The sequence below is a fragment of the Perognathus longimembris genome, chromosome 2 (genome assembly GCF_023159225.1).
Source record: "Perognathus longimembris pacificus isolate PPM17 chromosome 2, ASM2315922v1, whole genome shotgun sequence".
Classification (NCBI taxonomy): Eukaryota; Metazoa; Chordata; class Mammalia; order Rodentia; family Heteromyidae; genus Perognathus; species Perognathus longimembris.
The window spans coordinates 836369-857167 of record NC_063162.1 but is presented as its reverse complement, the minus strand read 5'-3'; the positions used below and the strand labels follow the sequence as shown (position 1 = coordinate 857167).

The 20799-nt window shown below is 53.9% G+C and overlaps 1 protein-coding gene across 3 annotated transcripts in view; it reads left to right on the top strand.

The window, feature by feature from the left end:
• Inpp5a (inositol polyphosphate-5-phosphatase A) overlaps positions 1 to 20799 on the top strand; it is a 172506-nt gene that overhangs the window by 63992 nt on the left and 87715 nt on the right. For all 3 annotated transcript variants that reach the window (XM_048338004.1, XM_048338003.1, XM_048338005.1), the window contains exons 3-4: positions 3456 to 3556; positions 7774 to 7861. In XM_048338004.1, the coding sequence (XP_048193961.1) occupies positions 3456 to 3556; positions 7774 to 7861 (189 nt within the window). The remainder of the gene's footprint in view (positions 1 to 3455; positions 3557 to 7773; positions 7862 to 20799) is intronic.

Genomic DNA, 20799 nt, shown 5'->3' with positions numbered 1-20799 from the left:
GTCAACACCTATGTTTTACTCACTCTGGTCAGGGCTCGTTTGGGCTCACTGGACATTCTTTGTCTACTGTGACAATGAAGTGGACATGTAGGCCAAATGCTGCCCATTTCTGCTGGGCTGAATGAGCCCCACATGTGCTGCCTACTGTTTGGCCATGTCCTATGGGCTTGAGTGGAAGGCCACAGCCCTCCTCAGGCTCCAGGGAGGGGAGGGAGGGGAGGAGAGGCCAGGGGAGGGGAGGGAGGGCTTGTGCTGATGATGAAGGCCATGGTCCTCCTGTCCACTCACGCTGTGGAATAATCCATACCAGGGTGGGGCTGACTTCAGGCTTGTGGACAGCGTTGGGCCAGGCTGAGTAGGGCCTCTCTGCAGAGGAGCTGGGCTTTCAGGGGAGGGCTGGGCATTGGCCAAGGAGAAGTGAAATCATCACTAAATGCAAGACCATTTAGTTTGTTCCAAGCACTTTGTGAAGCTGTGGTCTCTGAAGGCCATGAGAATGGGAAGTGGCTTACCTCTCCTGGATGCAGGTATTAAGAGGGCCATGGGAGAGTAGGATAGGACTTGAGATGTGTGGGTGCTGATGGGGACTCTGAGGGGTGGCTTGGGGGCAGGTGTTTACTCTGTGCAGATGCATGGTCAACCCTACCCAAGGTTCCAGGGCACCTTGTTTGCTAGTTTCCCAGCCCAAATGCTGTTGGTGGATACCAGCTGATGCCACTACGGAGGCAGCTAGGAATCATGTGATATGGTACCTTGGTAGAAATCCTTGGGAGGCCTTTTTGTCTTATAGGTAAGGCTGCTATAAGAAAGGTATTTTGGCAGCTTCTTTTCAGTCATTAGGTTGACACCTGTTCTTTTTTCTTTGCCAGTCCTGGGGACTGGAGTCAGGGCCTGAGCTTCTTTTTGCTCAAGGCTAGCACTCTGCCACTTGAGCCACAGCACCACTTCTGGCCGCTTTCTGTATATGTGGTGCTGGGGAATTGAACCCAGGGCCTCATGTATACGAGGCAAGCACTCTTGCCACTAGGCCATATCCCCAGCCCAGGTTGACACCTGTTCTAAAGGCAGCAGAACAGAGCAGAGCAGAACAGTAAAGCAACAGATCCCTGGAGGCCCTTCGAGAGCAGAGCACCATCTCCAACGGTGTCTTGTGGGAAGGCGCCCCATCCCCTACCCCATGTCCGTGCCGCTGGCTCTGGCTTCTGGTTTTCTGTTGTCAGCCAAACACGGTCCTAACTCATACATGTTGGCTGTTCCTCTCTGAGAATTTCACATGCAGCTTCTGGTTTTATCCTTCCTGGGAGAGGTCTTCCTAGTGCTCTGCAGGCCGCTCTGACCCTCAGAGTGCCCAGGCGTGGGCTCAGTAGAAAGTGGCTTTGAAGATGTGCTCAGCTCTCCACGGGCCTGCTCATGGGCTTGCGTGGCACTGTTTGGGGGTGCTCGTGCCGCTCCCTGAACGTGGGACCATGGCTAGCAGAAGCCTCAGAGGTGAAGGGCCTGTGGAAGAGCCACCATGGCAGCAGAGACCGAGTGGGCAGTCTTGGCATCAATTCCTCTTAGCATGAACAAAAATGGCAGATGATGTGATAGGGAAGAGTGAACATCAAAGGAACTCCAGCTGCTGCTGGGGCACAGCAGAAGAGCTGAGCCTCATCGCTCGGGGACCTATGCCATGGACCACAGGCCTCTGCCCGTGTGGCTCTCAGAGCCTCAAGGAGGACAGGCTGTATCACACACAGCGTGTTTGGAGGGAGACCATGAAGCCTTTGAGCCCTTGCCCTCTGGGGGTGGGGTGTTCAGTGCAGGCGATGCCGACTCCTGGCTAGGGTCAACAGCCTGGACTACCTTGGGCCACTGGCTCCCTGAGGGCCCACGCCAGGGTATCCTCTGGGCTCGGTTTTCTGGAGCAGGGACAGCTCAGGCTGGGTCTTCAGGAGCCCACGGACCTCCAGCCACGTTCCCTTCGTGGATACTGAGTTTCCAGGAGGCCAGTACAGTCCTTCTTTAACCAGCGTGCGGGGCGTCCCTGCAGTTGAGCCTGGTGAGGCTGATGGAGTCTGCTGTTGGTGGTAGGCAGGGCCCACCCAGCCACTCTGGTCCATGCTGGCAGTGAGTACCAGGGTTGCAGCCTGCGACTGCATTACCTGCCCCACCGGTACTGTCACAGGGACCTTTTCTGGTTCTTATGTTCATTCACATTTGTATCCTTGCACGCTCACATGTTCACACATATGCCTGCCTTTGTACCCTCATACACATGCACACACAGACACTTGTGCACTTGTTCACATTTGTATCCTGCACACATACATATGCCCACACTCAGGTGCACATTCACCTTTGCACCTTCACACACAGGTGCTCTCACATGAACACAGTGCTCACAGTTGTACTCTTGCACACAAGTGCTTACACACAGGTTCATGTGTATGCTTACCTTTGCACCTTCACACACACTTACATTTGTACCCTTGCGTATGTGATTACACATGCCCACATGCTCATGTACACATTCGCACCTTCACACAGAGATGCTTACACATTAACACAGTGCACGTGTTTACATACACTCACAACTTTGCACACTTGGGTGTGTGTGCTTACTCTTATGCACATGCTCACATTTATACATTTGCACGTATGTACTCATACATGCTCTTGCTCATATGCATGCACATGTTCATCTTTGCACGTGTTTATGCACATGTGCTTATACTCATGCAACACTCACACTGGTGCCCTGGCATGCATGTGCTTATGCCCATGTGTGCTTTCATCTAATACTGTACACGCATGCTTAGACACTTACATAATGCTCGCCTTTGCACAGTGTTTGCACACACACTCAAACATATTCACACATGTGCCCTCATCTAGCATGTGTACACAGAGGCATTCACACATGTACACACGTACACACTGCACACATACTCGTGGACACACTATACATGTGCATGACTGGCCTTGCTCCCTTGTGCAGGGACACACTCTCAAGTGTTAAAACTGTGTCTTCCTGGTCATATTGTCATTTGTTTGTGTTGGACAGCTTTCCAGATGCTCTGTAGACATCAACTACTACCTCTTTGTAATCAGAGAAAGATGCCCACAGGCTATTCATAGATGTTCTAGGAAATTCTGAATCTTTTACAAGAAACTTGCAGTAGCAGAAACATGAGAAAACACTGGAAATAAAATAGCTAGAAGCATAAAAGCATCTGATCCCTAGAATCAGTTAAGAAGAACCTATGGGCACGGATGTGTGGCCTTCATCCTTGAAACACACACACAGGCATGCATGTTGTGCATACACACATGCACAAGTATACGCATGTGCATGCACGTGTGCACACATGCACATGTGCACAGGCACACACACTTGTGCACCATGGGCCCTAGATGAGATTGTCCATGGAGCTCTGGTGGTTCTGTGCCTGATCCTGTACTTTCCTCCTCAGGTTCTGCATGTACACAAGCCGCACTTCATGGCCTTACACTGCCAGGAGTTTGGAGGGAAGAACTATGAAGCTTCCATGTCCCACGTGGACAAGTTCGTCAAGTAAGTCTTGGGCAGAAGCCTGTGGGTGGGCTGTGGATGGATGTGGGACTCTGGGTCACCCGGGAAGAGTCTCCGTTTTCCACGAAGATAGGGTACGGCTCCAATGGGTGACAGCCACTTGCCTCCAGAAGGGTCCTGGGCCCTGGGGCCAGGGCAGTGGAGATCCCAACACCTAAGTGGCCAAGTACTGCCTGCCTGCTGCTGTGGGTGCTGGACCAGGGGCAGGGCCTCTTTCCAGGCAGCCGCCCCTGTGCAGTGCGCATCACGGGACAGAGCAGTGAGGAGCTGCCGTGCTGTGTCCCCACCCGCAGTCCTCGAGCTTTCTCAGGTCTTTCAGGCCAACAAACTACAAGCTTTCCTGAGATAATGTGTAATTTTAAAGCACTTGTAATGGAAGGTAAAGGTTTATTTCCTACCACTCAGCAGTGAATACTGAACTTGCTGTGTAGAAGCAAAAGGTAAACAACAGCCAAAACAGTCCTGAAGAGAAGTGGCCTGGGGCTCCTGCCAAGCCGTGGGAAGAGCCAGTGCAGGCCGACATGCAGGCTGGCTCCCTGCTTCCTCAGGCGCAGCACGCGGTGCTGGGAGCTGAGCCGGCTGGGTCTCTGTGTTGGGAGGCGGGGAGTTGTTTCTGGCTTCATGTCCAGCTTCATGTCATGGCTACTGCCCCCAGGCCCATCAGATACCACCTGTGTCAGAGTAAGATACAGGAGAATATCTTCATAGATTTGGGATAGGAAAGGAATTCATTTCAAAAGATGGAGAAAGTACACCGTAGAAGGGTAAGTTCTAAACAAGCGGTGTTGTAGAAAGCACTCTAAACTAATGGCCGACCTGAGTTACATTGAGGTATGTACCTGCTGCTTACGTCACAGACGGAAATCAGTGTGCATAGGCCAGGAGGCCTGCAAGTTGATAGGAAAAGGAAAGGCTTTCCCTGGGGGACTGGGCATCCATCCTGTGCCAGGGAGAAATGCAGGGAACATGAGCACGTTGCCGTCTGAGGCCATCATGACCTCCCCAGGCCTGTGAGGGCCGTCCTACCCCATGCCTGGTGCCGGAGAGGGGCCCCTCTTCCCCCCTCCACCCCCCCCCCCCCCGGCTCCTGGTCAGCCGTCACTCTGGAGGCTCTGGTCCCCCTGGGGGCCACTGTCACCCTGGGCGCACTTCTTGGTGTTCTTGGCTTACGTGGGTTCCATTTTTTATCTGGGTCACTTTCTTTCGGCTGAAGAGCGTTCTTTAGTGTTTAGATTAGCACAAGTCAGCTGCTGCTGATTCTCTTGGCTTTTGTTGGTCTGAAAAGGTCTTTGTCCTTGTTTTTGAAAGGACGTTTGTTGGGGATGAATTCCCGCTTGTCAGTTCTGGCTCACTTCTTCAAGGGTGCCATTTCATTGTCTTCTGAGCTGTGTTGTTTCTGACCAGAATTTGCCCATTGTTTTCATCTCAATTTTCTTGTATATGATGTGCTTTTTCCTGGCTGCTAGATTTTGTCTTGTTTATAGCTTGTTTGCAGGAATTCAATTGTGTTGTACTCAGGTTTGATTTTCTTTATTCTCAATCAGATTTGGGAAAGGCTTATCCATCATTTCTTTAACTACTTCTCCCCTCCCCACCCTCCTTCCCTCTCTCCCTCCTGTCCTCAGACTTGGTGTACTGCTGTGGCCATTGCCCCAGCTCTTCTCTGTCCTGTCTCCCGTGGCGTGTCTGGAGGTTTGGTGCTCCAAGTCCCTCCAGTGAACCTACTTTACTTGGGAGACTCTGGTCCTCAGTGCCTGAATTTCCATGGTGTCTTTTAGATCTTCTGCTTCTCTTCATTGTGCTCATGTCTTATTTTAAGAGTGATCATATTTGTAGTCACAGTTTTAACGTAATTCCTTCACTTTTGTGCCTTCCGGGTCCGGATCTGAGGATAACTTGTTTTGGAAGCATTGCGTCAGGGTTTGTTTGCGTGTCATGTGACTGGCGTGATGTCAGGTGTGACCTGGCACTCCTGTCCTGTCCCCTGAGCACGCTGGTCTGTGTTTGCCAGAGGTCAGTTGAAGTGTGTCAGAGCTCACAGTCCTGACTGCTGCTTGTGACTCATTTGTGTGTGTGTATGTTTTAATTTTTCAAATTAAAAAGAATCCTTTAATGTTTAATAATTCAAAGGCTTGGTCTGAATTTATGAATAGAGATTTGTGCAGTTGGTCTCAATGGGCAATTCCTTTCTGTATCTTCTTAGCATTCCTACTTTGAATAGTCTTCCTTTCATGTTTGTCATTTTCCTAGAATACTCCTGGTTTGTTTTTTAACTTTGAGTTATTAACATTATCAAATGTATGCAAAAGTAAATAGAATAGTGTAATAAGTCTCTTTACCTATCACTGAGCTTCAACAATGATCAGCTGTCCATAGCTACAGGTCAAAAATATTCAAAAGAAAAAATGTTTAAGTGCAAACTTGTTCTTTCATTTCTTGGTAGTGTCATTTGATGCTAAAAAGTTAAAAAAAAATTTTTTTTGGCCAGTCCTGGGCCTTGGACTCAGGGCCTGAGCACTGTCCCTGGCTTCTTCCCGCTCAAGGCTAGCACTCTGCCACCTGAGCCACAGCGCCCCTTCTGGCCGTTTTCCATCTATGTGGTGCTGGGGAATCGAACCGAGAGCTTCATGTGTAGGAGGCAAGCGCTCTTGCCACTAGGCCATATTCCCAGCCCCTCAAAAGTTTTAATTTTGATGATGTTAAATAAATGCTTTTTGTTTTTTTGGTTACTTGTGCTTTTGGTGTTTTTGTCTCAAAAATAATCACCTAATGCAATGTCACAAAAATATGCCTATGCTTTCTTCAATGAATTTTAGTTTTAGCTTTTCCATTCAGATAGTGTTCCATAATTTTTTTATGTGGTGTGAATTACAAGTCCTAATTTGTTGCTTTACCTATGACTACTCACTTGTCCGTTTTTTCAAGCCAAGCCTTGCTGGGTCGCCAGTGCTTGCTATTATTTTATTGAATACATTTTTCTGTGCCTTCAGCCTGCACGTCGTCTTCTGGGCCCATCATTCATAGGTTTTGATCTTTTAATGCTGTCTCAGCTTTCTCACTCAGGGCTGGTGCTCTACCATTTGAGCCACAGCTCCACTTCCAGGTTTTTGGTAGTACTTTGGGGATAAGAGTCAGACTTTCCTACCCAGGCTAGCTTTAAATGACAATTCTCAGACCTCAGCCTCTTAAGTATCCAGGATTATAAGTGTGAGCCACCAACCACCCAGGTTTTATTCAAGCATTTATTTCTCTCTTTTTAAATTTTATTGATTATTCTTATTTTTGTTCTGTTGAAATTGTTGTCTGAGATCTTATCCATTTAATTGTCATTTGAATCCTTTGTTGTGAGATTGTTGACATTTAGGAGGAATGAATGTTGTCTTTGTTCGTTTTTCGCGTTCCTTGTGTTTCAGTGTTTATGTCTGCGGTCAGGTCATTGGTTGGAGCTTTTACTCAGTGCTGTGTTTCCTTGACTTTGATTGCCTTCTTCAGATAGTCATTTGTGTTTCTTACTGAGGACCCTTCTCCTGATACAGGTGTTGCTAGGTTGGGGCATTATGCCACTTAGGAGGGCAGCACCTTGTCCCCCGTTCCCAGGCTCTCGGCATGCAGTTCCAGCCTTGCTTTCCGAGGCTGGTGGCGAGGGGCCTGCTGTGACTGTAAAAGAGGACGGTGAGAAGAGGAGAAAGGGCTGCAGCCCACGCTGAGGGATGCTCATGGGGCCTCTCCTTCCTTGACAGGCAGGCCCTGGTGACTCTTCCCACCCTCACCTTTGTCTAGGTAGAGAACTAGTGTGGCTGGGTCAGCCTGGGATCAGAGCGTATCTGGTGGGCGGTGACCCCACCTGTGCAGATCCCACTTGGTTAGGATCCAGCATGAGCAGCCAGCAGACCCTTCAGGTCCTTGGTCCATGGCCCTGTGTGAGTGCTCAGTGCCTTCATCCCTGGGAGGCCATAGATCTAGGCAGCCATGGGCTGTGTGGAGACCAGACCCGGGCCAAGTAGCTCACACTCTATGCATTGAAATCATGTTGTGGGCCGTTTGTCATCTTCCCACCCGCCTCTCTCTCCTCCTCCTCCCTACTTTGTCCCATAGGGGGTTGGGTGGATTGCAGTGTGCTCTGAAACACCCTGACCACCTCCTTGGCCTCCAGTGCTCCTGTCAGTGTTTGCTTACCGCACTTCCTCCTTTCTTCCCAGGGAGCTGCTCTCAAGTGATGCAATGAAAGAATATAACCGGGCTCGAGTCTACCTGGATGAAAACTACAAATCACAGGAGCACTTCACGGTGAGTCCTCATCTAGCCATGGTGTGAGCCCCAAGCCAAGGGAGCCCAGGTTTCAATGGCCCTCCATCTGGATACATGAAGAACTGGCTACCTGCTTTCTGTCAGTAGCACAGTGCAACTGTCCTGAATTAAGAGGCCACCACATCCTGCCGTCTGGTGGATGGTCTGAATCTACTGTGGCCTGGCAAGGATGGCAGCAGAGCACACACAGGTGTCGCGGGGTTGTCTCTGTGTCTGTAGGACCTGGAACATGGATGTCTGAGGGAGGGGCCTTGTATCCTGGGTATCTGGGATGTCTGGGGGGCTCTTCAGATAGGCTGGGAAGGTTTTGGACAGATTGTTGGCTTAGAGACTGGCATTTCAATCCCCGTATCTCATGGTACTCCCTTTGGATTGGATCAGCTGCCCCTGCTTTCTGTCCCTTCATCTCTCCCTCTGTTACAGTATCTTGTTTATAACTGCTCACTCCTGTCTGTCAGCTTGTTCCTGCCCAGCCGCCATTAGCCTCTGTGTGGAGAGGCGATGCACGTGTTAGAGTTGGGACAGCGTCACAGGATGTGACTTGGGGATTATCCTGGGTGACTGAATTTGGTGTGTCTAATATTTCTCATGCTGATATGATCATGTAATTGTAGGTTTGTGGTGTGTTGCAGTAGTAGCTGAGGCTTCAGACTATGTGGCATCTTGGCTGGAGCCTGCTCTTTGCCATACTTATGTTTCTCCATGCTCCCTTTCTTCCCCTGCCCAGGGCAGCCTTGCTTCCAACTCTGCTGTGTCATGGACAGACCTCGTGTCCCCGCTCAGGACAGGGCCAGCTCACCCGCTACTGCTTCCTCTCCCTCCTGTGTCCCCGCTCAGGACAGGGCCAGCTCACCCGCTACCGCTTCCTCTTCCTCCTGTGTCCTGTGTCCCCGCTCAGGACAGGGCCAGCTCACCCGCTACCGCTTCCTCTTCCTCCTGTGTCCTGTGTCCCCACTCAGGACAGGGCCAGCTCACCCACTACTGCTTCCTCTTCCTCCTGTGTCCTGTGTCCCCACTCAGGACAGGGCCAGCTCACCCACTACTGCTTCCTCTTCCTCCTGTGTCCTGTGTCCCCACTCAGGACAGGGCCAGCTCACCCACTACTGCTTCCTCTTCCTCCTGTGTCCTGTGTCCCCACTCAGGACAGGGCCAGCTCACCCGCTACCGCTTCCTCCCCACGTCTTCTCCTCTCTCTGCTCTTTTCTTCCTTTTCTGGATGTTGTCCTATCCTCTACATGCTTTCCTCTTTCAGGCTTCAACTGTCCCACACCAAAGTGGATGATGCTATGCAGATGAAAAGGGCAAAACCTGTAAATACAAACAGAGGTTAGGGTGAATAGCAGATTAGGCATTGCAGAAGCCATGATTGAACCTGAAGAGAGCAGAGCCAGAGAAAAGGCCTGGAGACACCTGAGCGAGCATGGCTTGGGAATGTCACATGGCAACCTGACATACATTTCTGGGGGCCGTGGATGCTGACCTCTTCACCAGCCGTCCCAAGTCCCCTCTGTTGTGACCTCCAAGTGCCTCGGTGGAGAGAACTGGCAACATTGAACTGCCAGCCTCTTGCTAGCCTGCCCTGTTGCCAGCCCGGCAGCTCCCTGGCTTCAGAGATTTCTAGAGGGAAGTTTAATCCTACAAGATTGATGGTATCAGAGCAGTATTTTTAGCTGAGTCTGGTTCAAATAATACGCCATTAAGTGAAAAAGGAAATTGAAGTGAATTTATCTCGTACATAAATGGTGTCATGGGCATTAATAGGGATCAAAATATAGTGGCTTAAAGGAAAAAAAATAGTGGGCTACTTCAGAGCCCTGCTGCACAAGGTGTTCATGGGTTTGTGTGGGCGTGGGGTGCATGCACATGTGTATGCAGATGTGCATATGAAGTGTGTGAGGTCTGCTGCAGCTGTTGGTGGGATATGGGTGATCTCTTGCTTCAGTTGGAAGGGTCTGGGGGGATCTGTTGCTCCTGTTGATTGGGTCTGGGGGCGGGGGATCTCTTGGTCCTGTTGATACGTTTGGGGGATCTGTTGCTCCTGTTGATTGGGTCTGGGGGCGGGGGATCTCTTGGTCCTGTTGATGGGTTTGGGGGAATCTTGTGCTTCTGTTGGAGGAGTGTGAGGGGATCTGCTCTTCCTGTTGATGGGTTTGGGGGATCTTTTCCTTCTTTTGGTGGGGTACGGAGGATTCCTTGCTCCTGCTGGTGGGGTCTGGGGGTATCTGTTGCTCCTGCTGGTGGGGTCTGGGGGTATGTGTTGCTCCTGCTGGTGGGGTCTGGGGGTATCTGTTGCTCCTGCTGGTGGGGTCTGGGGGTATCTGTTGCTCCTGCTGGTGGGGTCTGGGAGTATCTGTTGCTCCTGCTGGTGGGGTCTGGGGGTATCTGTTGCTCCTGCTGGTGGGGTCTGTGGGGATCTCTTGCTCCTGTTGGTGGGGTCTGGGGGTATCTGTTGCTCCTGCTGGTGGGGTCTGGGGGTATGTGTTGCTCCTGCTGGTGGGGTCTGGGGGTATCTGTTGCTCCTGCTGGTGGGGTCTGTGGGGATCTCTTGCTCCTGCTGGTGGGGTCTGGGGGTATCTGTTGCTCCTGCTGGTGGGGTCTGGGGGGATCTCTTGCTCCTGTTGGTGGGGTCTGAGGAATCTGCTCCTGTATCTGATGAGTCTGGGGGAGGTCTCTGTGGTGCCTGTTGGTGGGATTTGGTGTGTGTGGAGGAGGGATTCTTTTGCTGCCACTGGTGTTAGGGCCCTCCAAGGGCTTTGCGGGAGAAGCTGGTGACTTGCAAATGGCCTTGGTTGCCAGGAGGTGGTGCCAGCGAAGCGCCTGCAGCCCTGACGCTCCCTGCAGCCGCTGCTCCTAGGGGGATTTTTAACTTGAATGGCAGCATTAACTTTGGTGTGCTCACAGAACGGTGATGGTTGGCTGTTGATGTAAGCGGAGGTCATAGAGATAGGCCTCTCTGGCTGGGCTCCCCAGACAGCCGTGGTTACTTCCTTGCCTGCTGAGCTTTTGTGGAAGGTGGTGTCACTTGTCTGTCTGGGCCTTTGGCCCTGTTGCCAGTCTGGTGTGTTGGGGTGTCCTCACTGAGGGGCCTGTTCCTAGGGTTTTAAATATCTTCACCCTGTTGACAGAGGATATTGGTGTGGTCAAATCTGAGCCTCATGAGAGGCAGGACCTGGTGTGCTACTCCCAGGCCCAAGACTGCCTACCCTGCATGCAGAGACCACTGGTTTCTGCTTCACTGCCTCCCCTAGACTTACATTCATGAGAACGGCAGCCCCGGTTCTTTCCTGCTTTACCTGGAGCCAGGGCTTGTGCTGGCTCACACAGGTACTCAGAAAATGTACTTGGAGTTGGTGGCAGAGGGGCTCTGAGGCGGAGTGGTGAAGGGTTGGGGTGTGGATTAAGCACTGTTGCTTTGAGCCCCCTGGGGGAAGTAGAGAAACAGAGGTGCCCTGGTGTGAGCGGGGCGGGGGGGGGGGGAGGGGGCGGGAAAGAGGTGGACGTACAAAGATATCAACATGATAAAAAAGATTACTAAGGAAAAAAAAAGTAAAAACTACATGAAATAAAGGAAGGAGGCCTGTGGGGGCAAATTGGAGACCATGTGCCTCCTAGCACTGGCCTCTGAGGCCACGTCCTGGCCTTCTGTGTTAGCACCCAGGGAGCAGGTGCTTTGGTGTGTACGGAGGTGGGCATTGCTAATCACCGCAACAGCAGGGGCCTCCTGTCCCAGAGCCATTGCTGGCAGTATTGTCCAGGAGATGGTAGGGTCACGTGGGGGTTTGGCAGCCTTCTGTGTCCTAATGACAGTCATACCTTGGTATTTGCTCCCTTCCTAGTCATCAGCAAGTTGGCCAAGGTCTTCATGTTTCTGGGGCCGGTGATCCCAGTGGCTGTGTCTCCGTGGTCAGTGAAGGCGGTGTCTCTAGTCAGTAAGGCCTGTGGCTATGGCAAGTGAAGCCTGTGGCTGTGTCTCTGTGGTCAGTGAAGACTGTGGCAGTGGCCAGTGAAGGCCATGGTTGTGTCTCCATGGTCAGCTGCACAGTGTCCCCAGTGGAGTTGGACAGCACCCAGCCAACCCGGTGGGTACAAAGGAAGTGCTCAAGGGGTTTCCCAAGGCCAGGTGGTTTCTATTGATTACAGCTCCTAAATACAGGAATCATGTGATCGTGTGTCTGACTTAACTGGCTGCGCGGAGGAGCATGGAAAACACATTGCTCACCTCCTGACAAGCAGGCATGTCGATAGGAGGATGCAGCCTAACGGCTTTCCTATACTCCAGCTTCGGAATGGCTAAATGAGGAAGGAATTGCAAATTTATTTTCGTATAATTCCACTGCTGTCTTGTTTTGCTGCAGAATGAAAGCATTGAAGCAGGGGGTGTTTGTCACTGCTTTGTTGGTTGCTGTTGTGCCTGGGAAGCCCGAGAGAGGCCGTGGGCCGAGCCCACGGTGGTGGACTTCAGGTACAGACTGGGGACTGGTGAGACGCCCTGTGAACTGCCAAACCCTTTCAGCCCCATTTTGCTGATCGGTATCCAAGGCACTGCCATCTGTGTCTGGGGTCCAAAGCCCAAATCTAGGGCTCTGCTCTCCACGGGGCCACATAGTCAGCTCCGAGTGGCCTTGGGCTGCTCGGCTGGTTACCCACATTCCCACTGTCTCCTGGTGGTGCTGCCGTTCTGCACCTAGTGAAGAGGGCACTGGCGAGGGCTGGGATTGCTGAGCTCTGGAGTGAAAGTGGCAGTAGAGGCAGGTGTGAGAGCTACTCCCCCTCTTGTTGGGGCTTTCAGCACCAGTTAGGGGGAATTTGAAGAACCAGACACACCTTTAGTACCAGTGATGGCTGAGAGAGGGGGATTGGCCGAGGAGGCTCAGCCTGGGCCACAGATGGCTGCACCAGCAAGGCAGGAGGAGGCGCACAGGAGAGCAGGCCCGTCTCCTCGTGGTCCTTAGCTGGACAGGAGGAGGCGCACAGGAGAGCAGGCCCGTCTCCTCGTGGTCCTCACCAGGGCAGGAGGAGGCACAGGAGAGCAGGCCCGTCTCCTCGTGGTCCTCACCAGGGCAGGAGGAGGCACAGGAGAGCAGGCCCGTCTCCTCGTGGTCCTCACCAGGGCAGGAGGAGGCACAGGAGAGCAGGCCCGTCTCCTCGTGGTCCTCACCAGGGCAGGAGGAGGTGCACGGGAGAGCAGGCCCGTCTCCTCGTGGTCCTCACCAGGGCAGGAGGAGGTGCACGGGAGAGCAGGCCCGTCTCCTCGTGGTCCTCACCAGGGCAGGAGGAGGCACAGGAGAGCAGGCCCGTCTCCTCCTGGTCCTTAGCTGGGCAGGAGGAGGCGCACGGGAGAGCAGGCCCGTCTCCTCGTGGTCCTCACCAGGGCAGGAGGAGGCACAGGAGAGCAGGCCCGTCTCCTCGTGGTCCTCACCAGGGCAGGAGGAGGCACAGGAGAGCAGGCCCGTCTCCTCGTGGTCCTCACCAGGGCAGGAGGAGGCACAGGAGAGCAGGCCCGTCTCCTCGTGGTCCTCACCAGGGCAGGAGGAGGTGCACGGGAGAGCAGGCCCGTCTCCTCGTGGTCCTCACCAGGGCAGGAGGAGGCACAGGAGAGCAAGCCCGTCTCCTCGTGGTCCTTAGCTGGGCAGGAGGAGGTGCACGGGAGAGCAGGCCCGTCTCCTCGTGGTCCTCACCAGGGCAGGAGGAGGCACAGGAGAGCAAGCCCGTCTCCTCCTGGTCCTCACCAGGGCAGGAGGAGGCGCACGGGAGAGCAGGCCCGTCTCCTCGTGGTCCTCACCAGGGCAGGAGGAGGCATAGGAGAGCAAGCCCGTCTCCTCCTGGTCCTCACCAGGACAGGAGGAGGCATAGGAGAGCAGGCCCGTCTCCTCGTGGTCCTCACCAGGGCAGGAGGAGGCACAGGAGAGCAGGCCCGTCTCCTCGTGGTCCTCACCAGGGCAGGAGGAGGCACAGGAGAGCAGGCCCGTCTCCTCGTGGTCCTCACCAGGGCAGGAGGAGGTGCACGGGAGAGCAGGCCCGTCTCCTCGTGGTCCTCACCAGGGCAGGAGGAGGTGCACGGGAGAGCAGGCCCGTCTCCTCGTGGTCCTCACCAGGGCAGGAGGAGGTGCACGGGAGAGCAGGCCCGTCTCCTCGTGGTCCTCACCAGGGCAGGAGGAGGTGCACGGGAGAGCAGGCCCGTCTCCTCGTGGTCCTCACCAGGGCAGGAGGAGGTGCACGGGAGAGCAGGCCCGTCTCCTCGTGGTCCTCACCAGGGCAGGAGGTGCACGGGAGAGCAGGCCCGTCTCCTCCTGGTCCTCACCAGGGCAGGAGGAGGCGCACGGGAGAGCAGGCCCGTCTCCTCGTGGTCCTCACCAGGGCAGGAGGAGGCATAGGAGAGCAGGCCCGTCTCCTCATGGTCCTCACCAGGGCAGGAGGTGCACGGGAGAGCAGGCCCGTCTCCTCCTGGTCCTCACCAGGGCAGGAGGAGGCGCACGGGAGAGCAGGCCCGTCTCCTCGTGGTCCTCACCAGGGCAGGAGGAGGCATAGGAGAGCAGGCCCGTCTCCTCCTGGTCCTCACCAGGACAGGAGGAGGCATAGGAGAGCAGGCCCGTCTCCTCGTGGTCCTCACCAGGGCAGGAGGAGGCACAGGAGAGCAGGCCCGTCTCCTCGTGGTCCTCACCAGGGCAGGAGGAGGTGCACGGGAGAGCAGGCCCGTCTCCTCGTGGTCCTCACCAGGGCAGGAGGAGGTGCACGGGAGAGCAGGCCCGTCTCCTCGTGGTCCTCACCAGGGCAGGAGGAGGCACAGGAGAGCAGGCCCGTCTCCTCGTGGTCCTCACCAGGGCAGGAGGAGGCATAGGAGAGCAAGCCCGTCTCCTCCTGGTCCTCACCAGGGCAGGAGGAGGCGCACGGGAGAGCAGGCCCGTCTCCTCATGGTCCTCACCAGGGCAGGAGGAGGCATAGGAGAGCAGGCCCGTCTCCTCGTGGTCCTCACCAGGGCAGGAGGAGGCATAGGAGAGCAGGCCCGTCTCCTCATGGTCCTCACCAGGGCAGGAGGCGGCACCACACAGTCTTGCTGGTCTCAGCAGGGCCCTACATGGCTGCAGGCCGGGGGAGAGGTTGTGCTGCTGGAAGGTGGAGGAAGCGGCAGAAGGTGCACATGCACCCTACCAAGGAGCACTGTGCGCCCCTGTGGATAAAATCAGATCAGCAAGGCACACAGGGCCAGATTTCATCAGGGAGCGCCCTTGGGCGGGCCTACTGCCATGACCTGCCCCAGGCCCGCCACGCAGTGCCCACCCCTGTCCTGCTAGAGCTCCTAGGGACTGGCAACGCGAGCACAAGGCTTGCTGTGGCAGTGGCCTGACGGCCCCGTGCTCTGGGGGTGCTCCCCAGGAAGCTTGCTCGTGCACAGCTGTGGGGGGGCGAGGTGAGGGCAGTGCTCTGTTGGGGGTGCTGAGATGGGCTTCTGATGACCTCGCTGGTTCAGATAGCAGCAACAAGAGTCACAGAGTGAGGGGGCTTTAGAGGACAGGGCTTGGTCCGCCAGGCCAGCGAGCAGCTCCGACACCAAAGCTTAGGCTCTCCTCTCAGGCACCGGATAGCTCACCCTTCCCCCCGAGGCTTCGGGCCCCGCAGCAGAGCCTGGGCCCTGCTTGCCGTTGCGCGGTGGGTTCCACTCCTGCCCCTGCACTGAAGTGTGCCGCGCCGCGCCGCGTGGGGTCTGGTTCCTTCTCTCCCCGTCCATGTGGCTTCCGGCCGTGCTGGGAGGATGTCCTCCTGCGCCGAGGACTCGTGTTCCACAGCCGCCCCCCTTCCTGGGCTGCAGGGATCTAGGCCTGGAGTGCCCGCTGCTCGGCCGCTGAAGGCTGCCCAGACATGCCAGGCCCCTCTTCCAGGAGACGTTGGCCCTGCCCGCTCGTGGCTCGCAGCCCCCTCCTGGGCCCACAGCGAAGGGGTAGAGGGGGGCCCCTTCCTGGGAGACACCCTTCCCACAGTTCCTGCCCCCATCCCACAACTGCCCCGCCCACTGCCTTCTAAAGAAGACTTTAGAGGAAATGCGGGGCAGATGAATGGAGTTACGGGTGCTCTTCCGGGACGGGTGAGGAGAGGCAGATGCATTTATGATGGGGGACTAATCTGCTGTTGGCCATGGCCCTCTCCCCACCAGGGCCTTCCCTCCTCCTCCTCACCCGAGGCAGGCCTGATGGAGTGAGCAGAGCAAGATTGGTTTTCCGAGGGCACTGGGTGCCCCGTGCTCAGCTAAATCACGGCTGTCGCCCCGCGGTGGGTGATGACCTGCTCTCCCGCCTCGGCCCCCACCAGCCCCGCGGGACGCGGCGATGTGCGCCGGGCAGCGGCCGGGCCGCAGTGAAGGTGAAACTGTCGTATCGATCTTCTTAGCACTAAAATATGAGCCACTTTACGCCGCTCCCCGCTGCTGTGATGTGAAAAATAATAACTCGGATCCAAATTAAAAATATTGATCTCTGGAAGGTGTTGAAAGTAAATAAACACCTTCCGAAGTTTTCGGGTCAGCCGAGAAATGGTATAGAGCAATAAATGTGTCGGCACGTCAGAGTCAGGGTTCTTGATCTGTTTTTCCTCTGAATTGATTTTTCATTATTTACTTCCTAAAAGTGTTGGATTTTGGTCCTCCACCGTTAAATCCCAGTGTTTGGGCAAATTATTTCTTTGGGGCTTATGAGGTACTCCTAATCCACTCCCTCATTGATTGATTGATTTTTGACTCAATGAGCTTGCAGTCCCCGCTTTATTTAGGACTTCCATCATAATTTTTTATACATTTAGGCTTGACTTTTTTATTTCCCTGTAACAGATGAGCTGACATTGGACTATCAAACCAAGGAAAACAATTGCCACGAGGTTAATTTTTGCCGTGGGCTTCCACGAGTCTAAGGAGACAGGTGTTTCCCAGCCCTGGGCCCCCACCAGGGCGAGGAGGCAGATGTTCCTGGCCCTGGCGCAGACCTTCCACAGAGGACATCTGTGACGCGGGGGAAGCAGCATGCGGGGGGCGGGGGGGCGGCCTGGGAGCCCTCTCCTGTGATGGCCTGTCGTGGGGCAGGCCGGGGTGGTGTCGACACGTTTTCCTCTCGGGAGGCAGTGCCCGCTGCCGTCACGTCCTCCTGCCGGAACCTGGGGAGGAGCGCCATGGTAACAGGGCAGATTCACATCTGAACCCGTGGACGCTCCAAGCACTCCTCCACGGGCAGCTTACAGAACGCTCGTGGACCCATGGCTGCCCCGTCTGGTTAGGAGAGACAGGAGCCTGAGCTTGTTCCTTCTCTACATCCCTCGAGGGAGCCCAGGGAGCCCAACCCAGGCTCGGAACATCTGCCAACTGATTTGGGACAGGGCAGGACAGCCTACGGGTGTCGTGTCTAGGTGTGCCAGGTGCTGGCAGGAGGGATGGTTCACCAGCCAGGCGCAGAGGCCTGTCACTGGGAGGAGGGGCCCAACCGGCTGTGCTGCCTGACTTGGAAGGGGAAGAGTGAGAGAACCACTTGTGCCTTTCCTGGTCTGTGGAGTGCAGAAAGACGTGATGGTGTCTGGTCATGTCTGCCTCACCCTGGCATGCATCTCTCTGCCGTGTCACTCTGGCATCCCATGCAGCATGCATTTCCCCTCCGCTGTGTCACATTGGCATCCTGTGCAGCCTGCATCTCCCCTCTGCTGCAGGTCTCAGCTCAGAGCTTCCTGCACCTCTGCCTCCTCCAGCTGTGCAGTCTCAGCTCAGAGCTTCCTCCACCTCTGCCTCCTCCAGCTGTGCAGTCTCAGCTCAGAGCTTCCTGCAACCGTGGCATTCTCCACCTGTGCAAGTTTCAGCCCAGAATTTTTTCCAACCTCCTGACTTGAAGAGCCTGACCCCATATCAGCTCACCTATGGGAAGGCTGGTTTGCACCCCATGTTTGAAGTCTGATTTTCTACTCCCAAGGGAATCCCAGAATACCTAGTTAACAAAAAGAAGGTAATGATTAACTCCAGGAAAACCAACAAGCTGTCCAAGATAAGAATCACAATTATAAGTGTTTCTTTAACCACAGAACATTTAAAGTTATAATGATGTAAACCATGATTATTGGTTTACGTACTGGTATGAATGTGCAGAGGATTGGGTTAGGGGTGGAGTGTGTGGGACATGGGAATGGGGAGAGGATGCAGTAGATGGCATAAGGGGTGAACCCCAAATACCCACTGGAAAAATCAGCAGTTAATGTTGGCAACTGGAGAGCCAAGAGGTCACAACATAAACTTTAGAGCTGGGGAGGTAAACAAAAGAAAACGAAGTAACTGGCTCTGGGGAGATTGACAGGAGCTGCTGTGTTCATAAGAAGCCTTCAGAACAAGTCTTCTGGGGGGGGGTGATTAAAACAAGACAAGGATGCTGCTTAGTAGGGACTCGTCTAGGTCATGGCATCAGACAGTGATGTCAGGAGGGAAGGGCGATGCTGGGAAAGGTGGAATGGGCATCTGTGCTCCTGTGAGCTCTAAAATGTGTGTGGAAGTGGGAAGGGCCCACGTGGCCACAGTCACTTTGAGAACAGATGGGTAGGGGACGCACACTCTCCTGATGAAGACTTACCATAAATCTGTGGCAATTGGGACAGCTCCATGTTAACATAAAACCAGAGTAGCAGATCATGGACAGCAAGCAGAGTAGAAAAAGGCTGAGGCTGGTTATTTATTTATTGTCATTAGTTACAGTCTTGTTTTGTAGCCCAGGCTGACTTGAAGCGACAATCCTCTTGCTCAGGAAGCAAACATGGAGGCTCACGTTGGAGCAGGTATAGACCTGACCTGGGAGTGACACAGCGCAGGAAGAAAGCTCAAGTAGGGGCCTTAGGTTTGGCAGAGACCCCTTACAGTGACACAACTAGCACCATGTATGAAGACGGTGAATTAGTCAGCCTCAGTGGAAACACTTGCTCTTTGAAAGACACTGTTGACATGGCAAAGAACTTTTTTGTGTTTTGTTTTTTTGGTACTTACCTCAGGGCCTTAATACTTGCCAGGCTAGTACACTACCAGTTCAGCTACATCTCTGGCCCTGTTTTTTTTTTTTTTTTTGGTCGTTTACTCTGGGGCTTGAACTCTGGGCCTGGGTGTTGTCCTGGAGCTCTTCAGCTCCAGGCTAGTGTTCTACCAATTGAGCCACAGAGCCACTTCTGGTCTTCTGGTGGCTAATGGACTTTCCTGCCCTGGCTGGCTTTGAACCACAATCTTCAGATCTCAGCCTCCTGAGTAGCTAGGATTACAGGCGTGAGCCACCAGCACCCAGCTTGCTGGTGATTTTTTAAAGATAAGGTATCTTGAACTTTTCTGCTTGGCTAGCTTCAAATCTCAATCCTTGTGCTCTCTGCCTCCTAAGATAATAAGTGTGAGCCACCAGTGTCTGGCTGGTCAAGAACTTTCATTTGGAGCTCTCACAGCTCAGTAGGACACAGCCCGATTTTTAAAATGGGTACATAACCTCAACAGACATGTCACATACGAGACAGAGAGCTGGCAGACAAGCGTATGGAGATACTGAGCTGCCAGCCTCTAAGTGCACATCCCAGCCACAGTTACCCATCAGAGAATACCAGCTTTCCACCACTGACAGGACTGACGATGCCAACCCTGCAGAGCCAGGGCGGCTGCAGCATGTGGATAGTTAAATGTAAACTTGCACCTCTGGGAAAACACTTGTGCAAAAACCTCAAAAATGTACTACTGTATGACTCAGTTGTTCCCCTCATAGGCGTTTACCTCAGAGAAAGGAGCCCACACCCCTAACGGTGGTGGTGGGCTGCAGCCCTGCTCAGGCCTCGGCAGCAGCCAGCTGTCCACACACTGGGCAGCGTGGTGGGTTATGGAAGTAGTTATTCCTAGAGAAAGAAACCAGACCCAAACAGAGCAAGCGAGGCATGCTGCTGCCTGCCTGTAGTTCTAGCACATGGCAGGCAGAGGCAAGAGGATTGTGAGTTCAAGGCCAGCCTGAGCTACTTAGTGAAACCATCTCAACCAAACCAATCCCCAAAGAAAGAAACAGAAACCGAAAACAAGACAGAATATAAAAGAGCAGGTTGTATATATCATGTATGTGAAAGCCTTTAAAATGCAGATTGATACAGCAAGTAACGGTTTCCTAGGGCAGGCCAGGAAGGGGGCTGAGGGGTTATGGAAAGACAGAGGAAACAGGAACTTTCCGGGAGTGGTGAATGCTTGTGTCCTGACGGCAGGGGTGGTTTCATAGCTGCATAGCTGGGTGTGTCGGAACCCTTCTGATTCTGGACTTTACATCATGCGGCTCTGTGCATGGCAGCTATATGTCATAAGGATGTCAAAGAAACCTTGCTGTGTGAATCATAACTTAAAAGTGGTCAAGCCCAAGTGACCTAGTTGAAAAGAGAAGCATTTGTGTTCTGAGCAGACTCTGTATGGCTAGATAGGCTGTTGGGTACGTCTTATGACCAGAAGCCCAGAGGTCCACCTGAAGGGACGCAGAGCGGGCCATTTTTAGATGTGCAGATACAGAGTTGAAAAGGCCTCCTGAGGTCAGTAAAGCTCTGCTGGTTTTGAAGGAGGCGTCTTTCCCACTCAATGAAAGTAATTTCATTGACAGGAGACAACATTTTCTCTGGATGCTGGGTAGGCAGGTGCTGCCTTCAGGCGAACAGCTGGTCTTTTTGGGTTGCGAGTAGGCCTTGAGCTTATAGTGGGCTACTTCCCTATGATTGAGTCATGGCAAGAGGGAGTCTGTGGTCACAGGCTGCCCGCCCCGCCCCGGTCCCCCACCCCCCAGCAGCATCTTCCTCTGTGCTAATCCCCCCTTTAAATGCAGTACTGGTGAACTTGGATCTGGGAGGTGTGTGCATATCCTTCCTGCCTGTGATGGCCTTTCCAGCTGAGGTTGGGCACCCTGTGTGCCCGT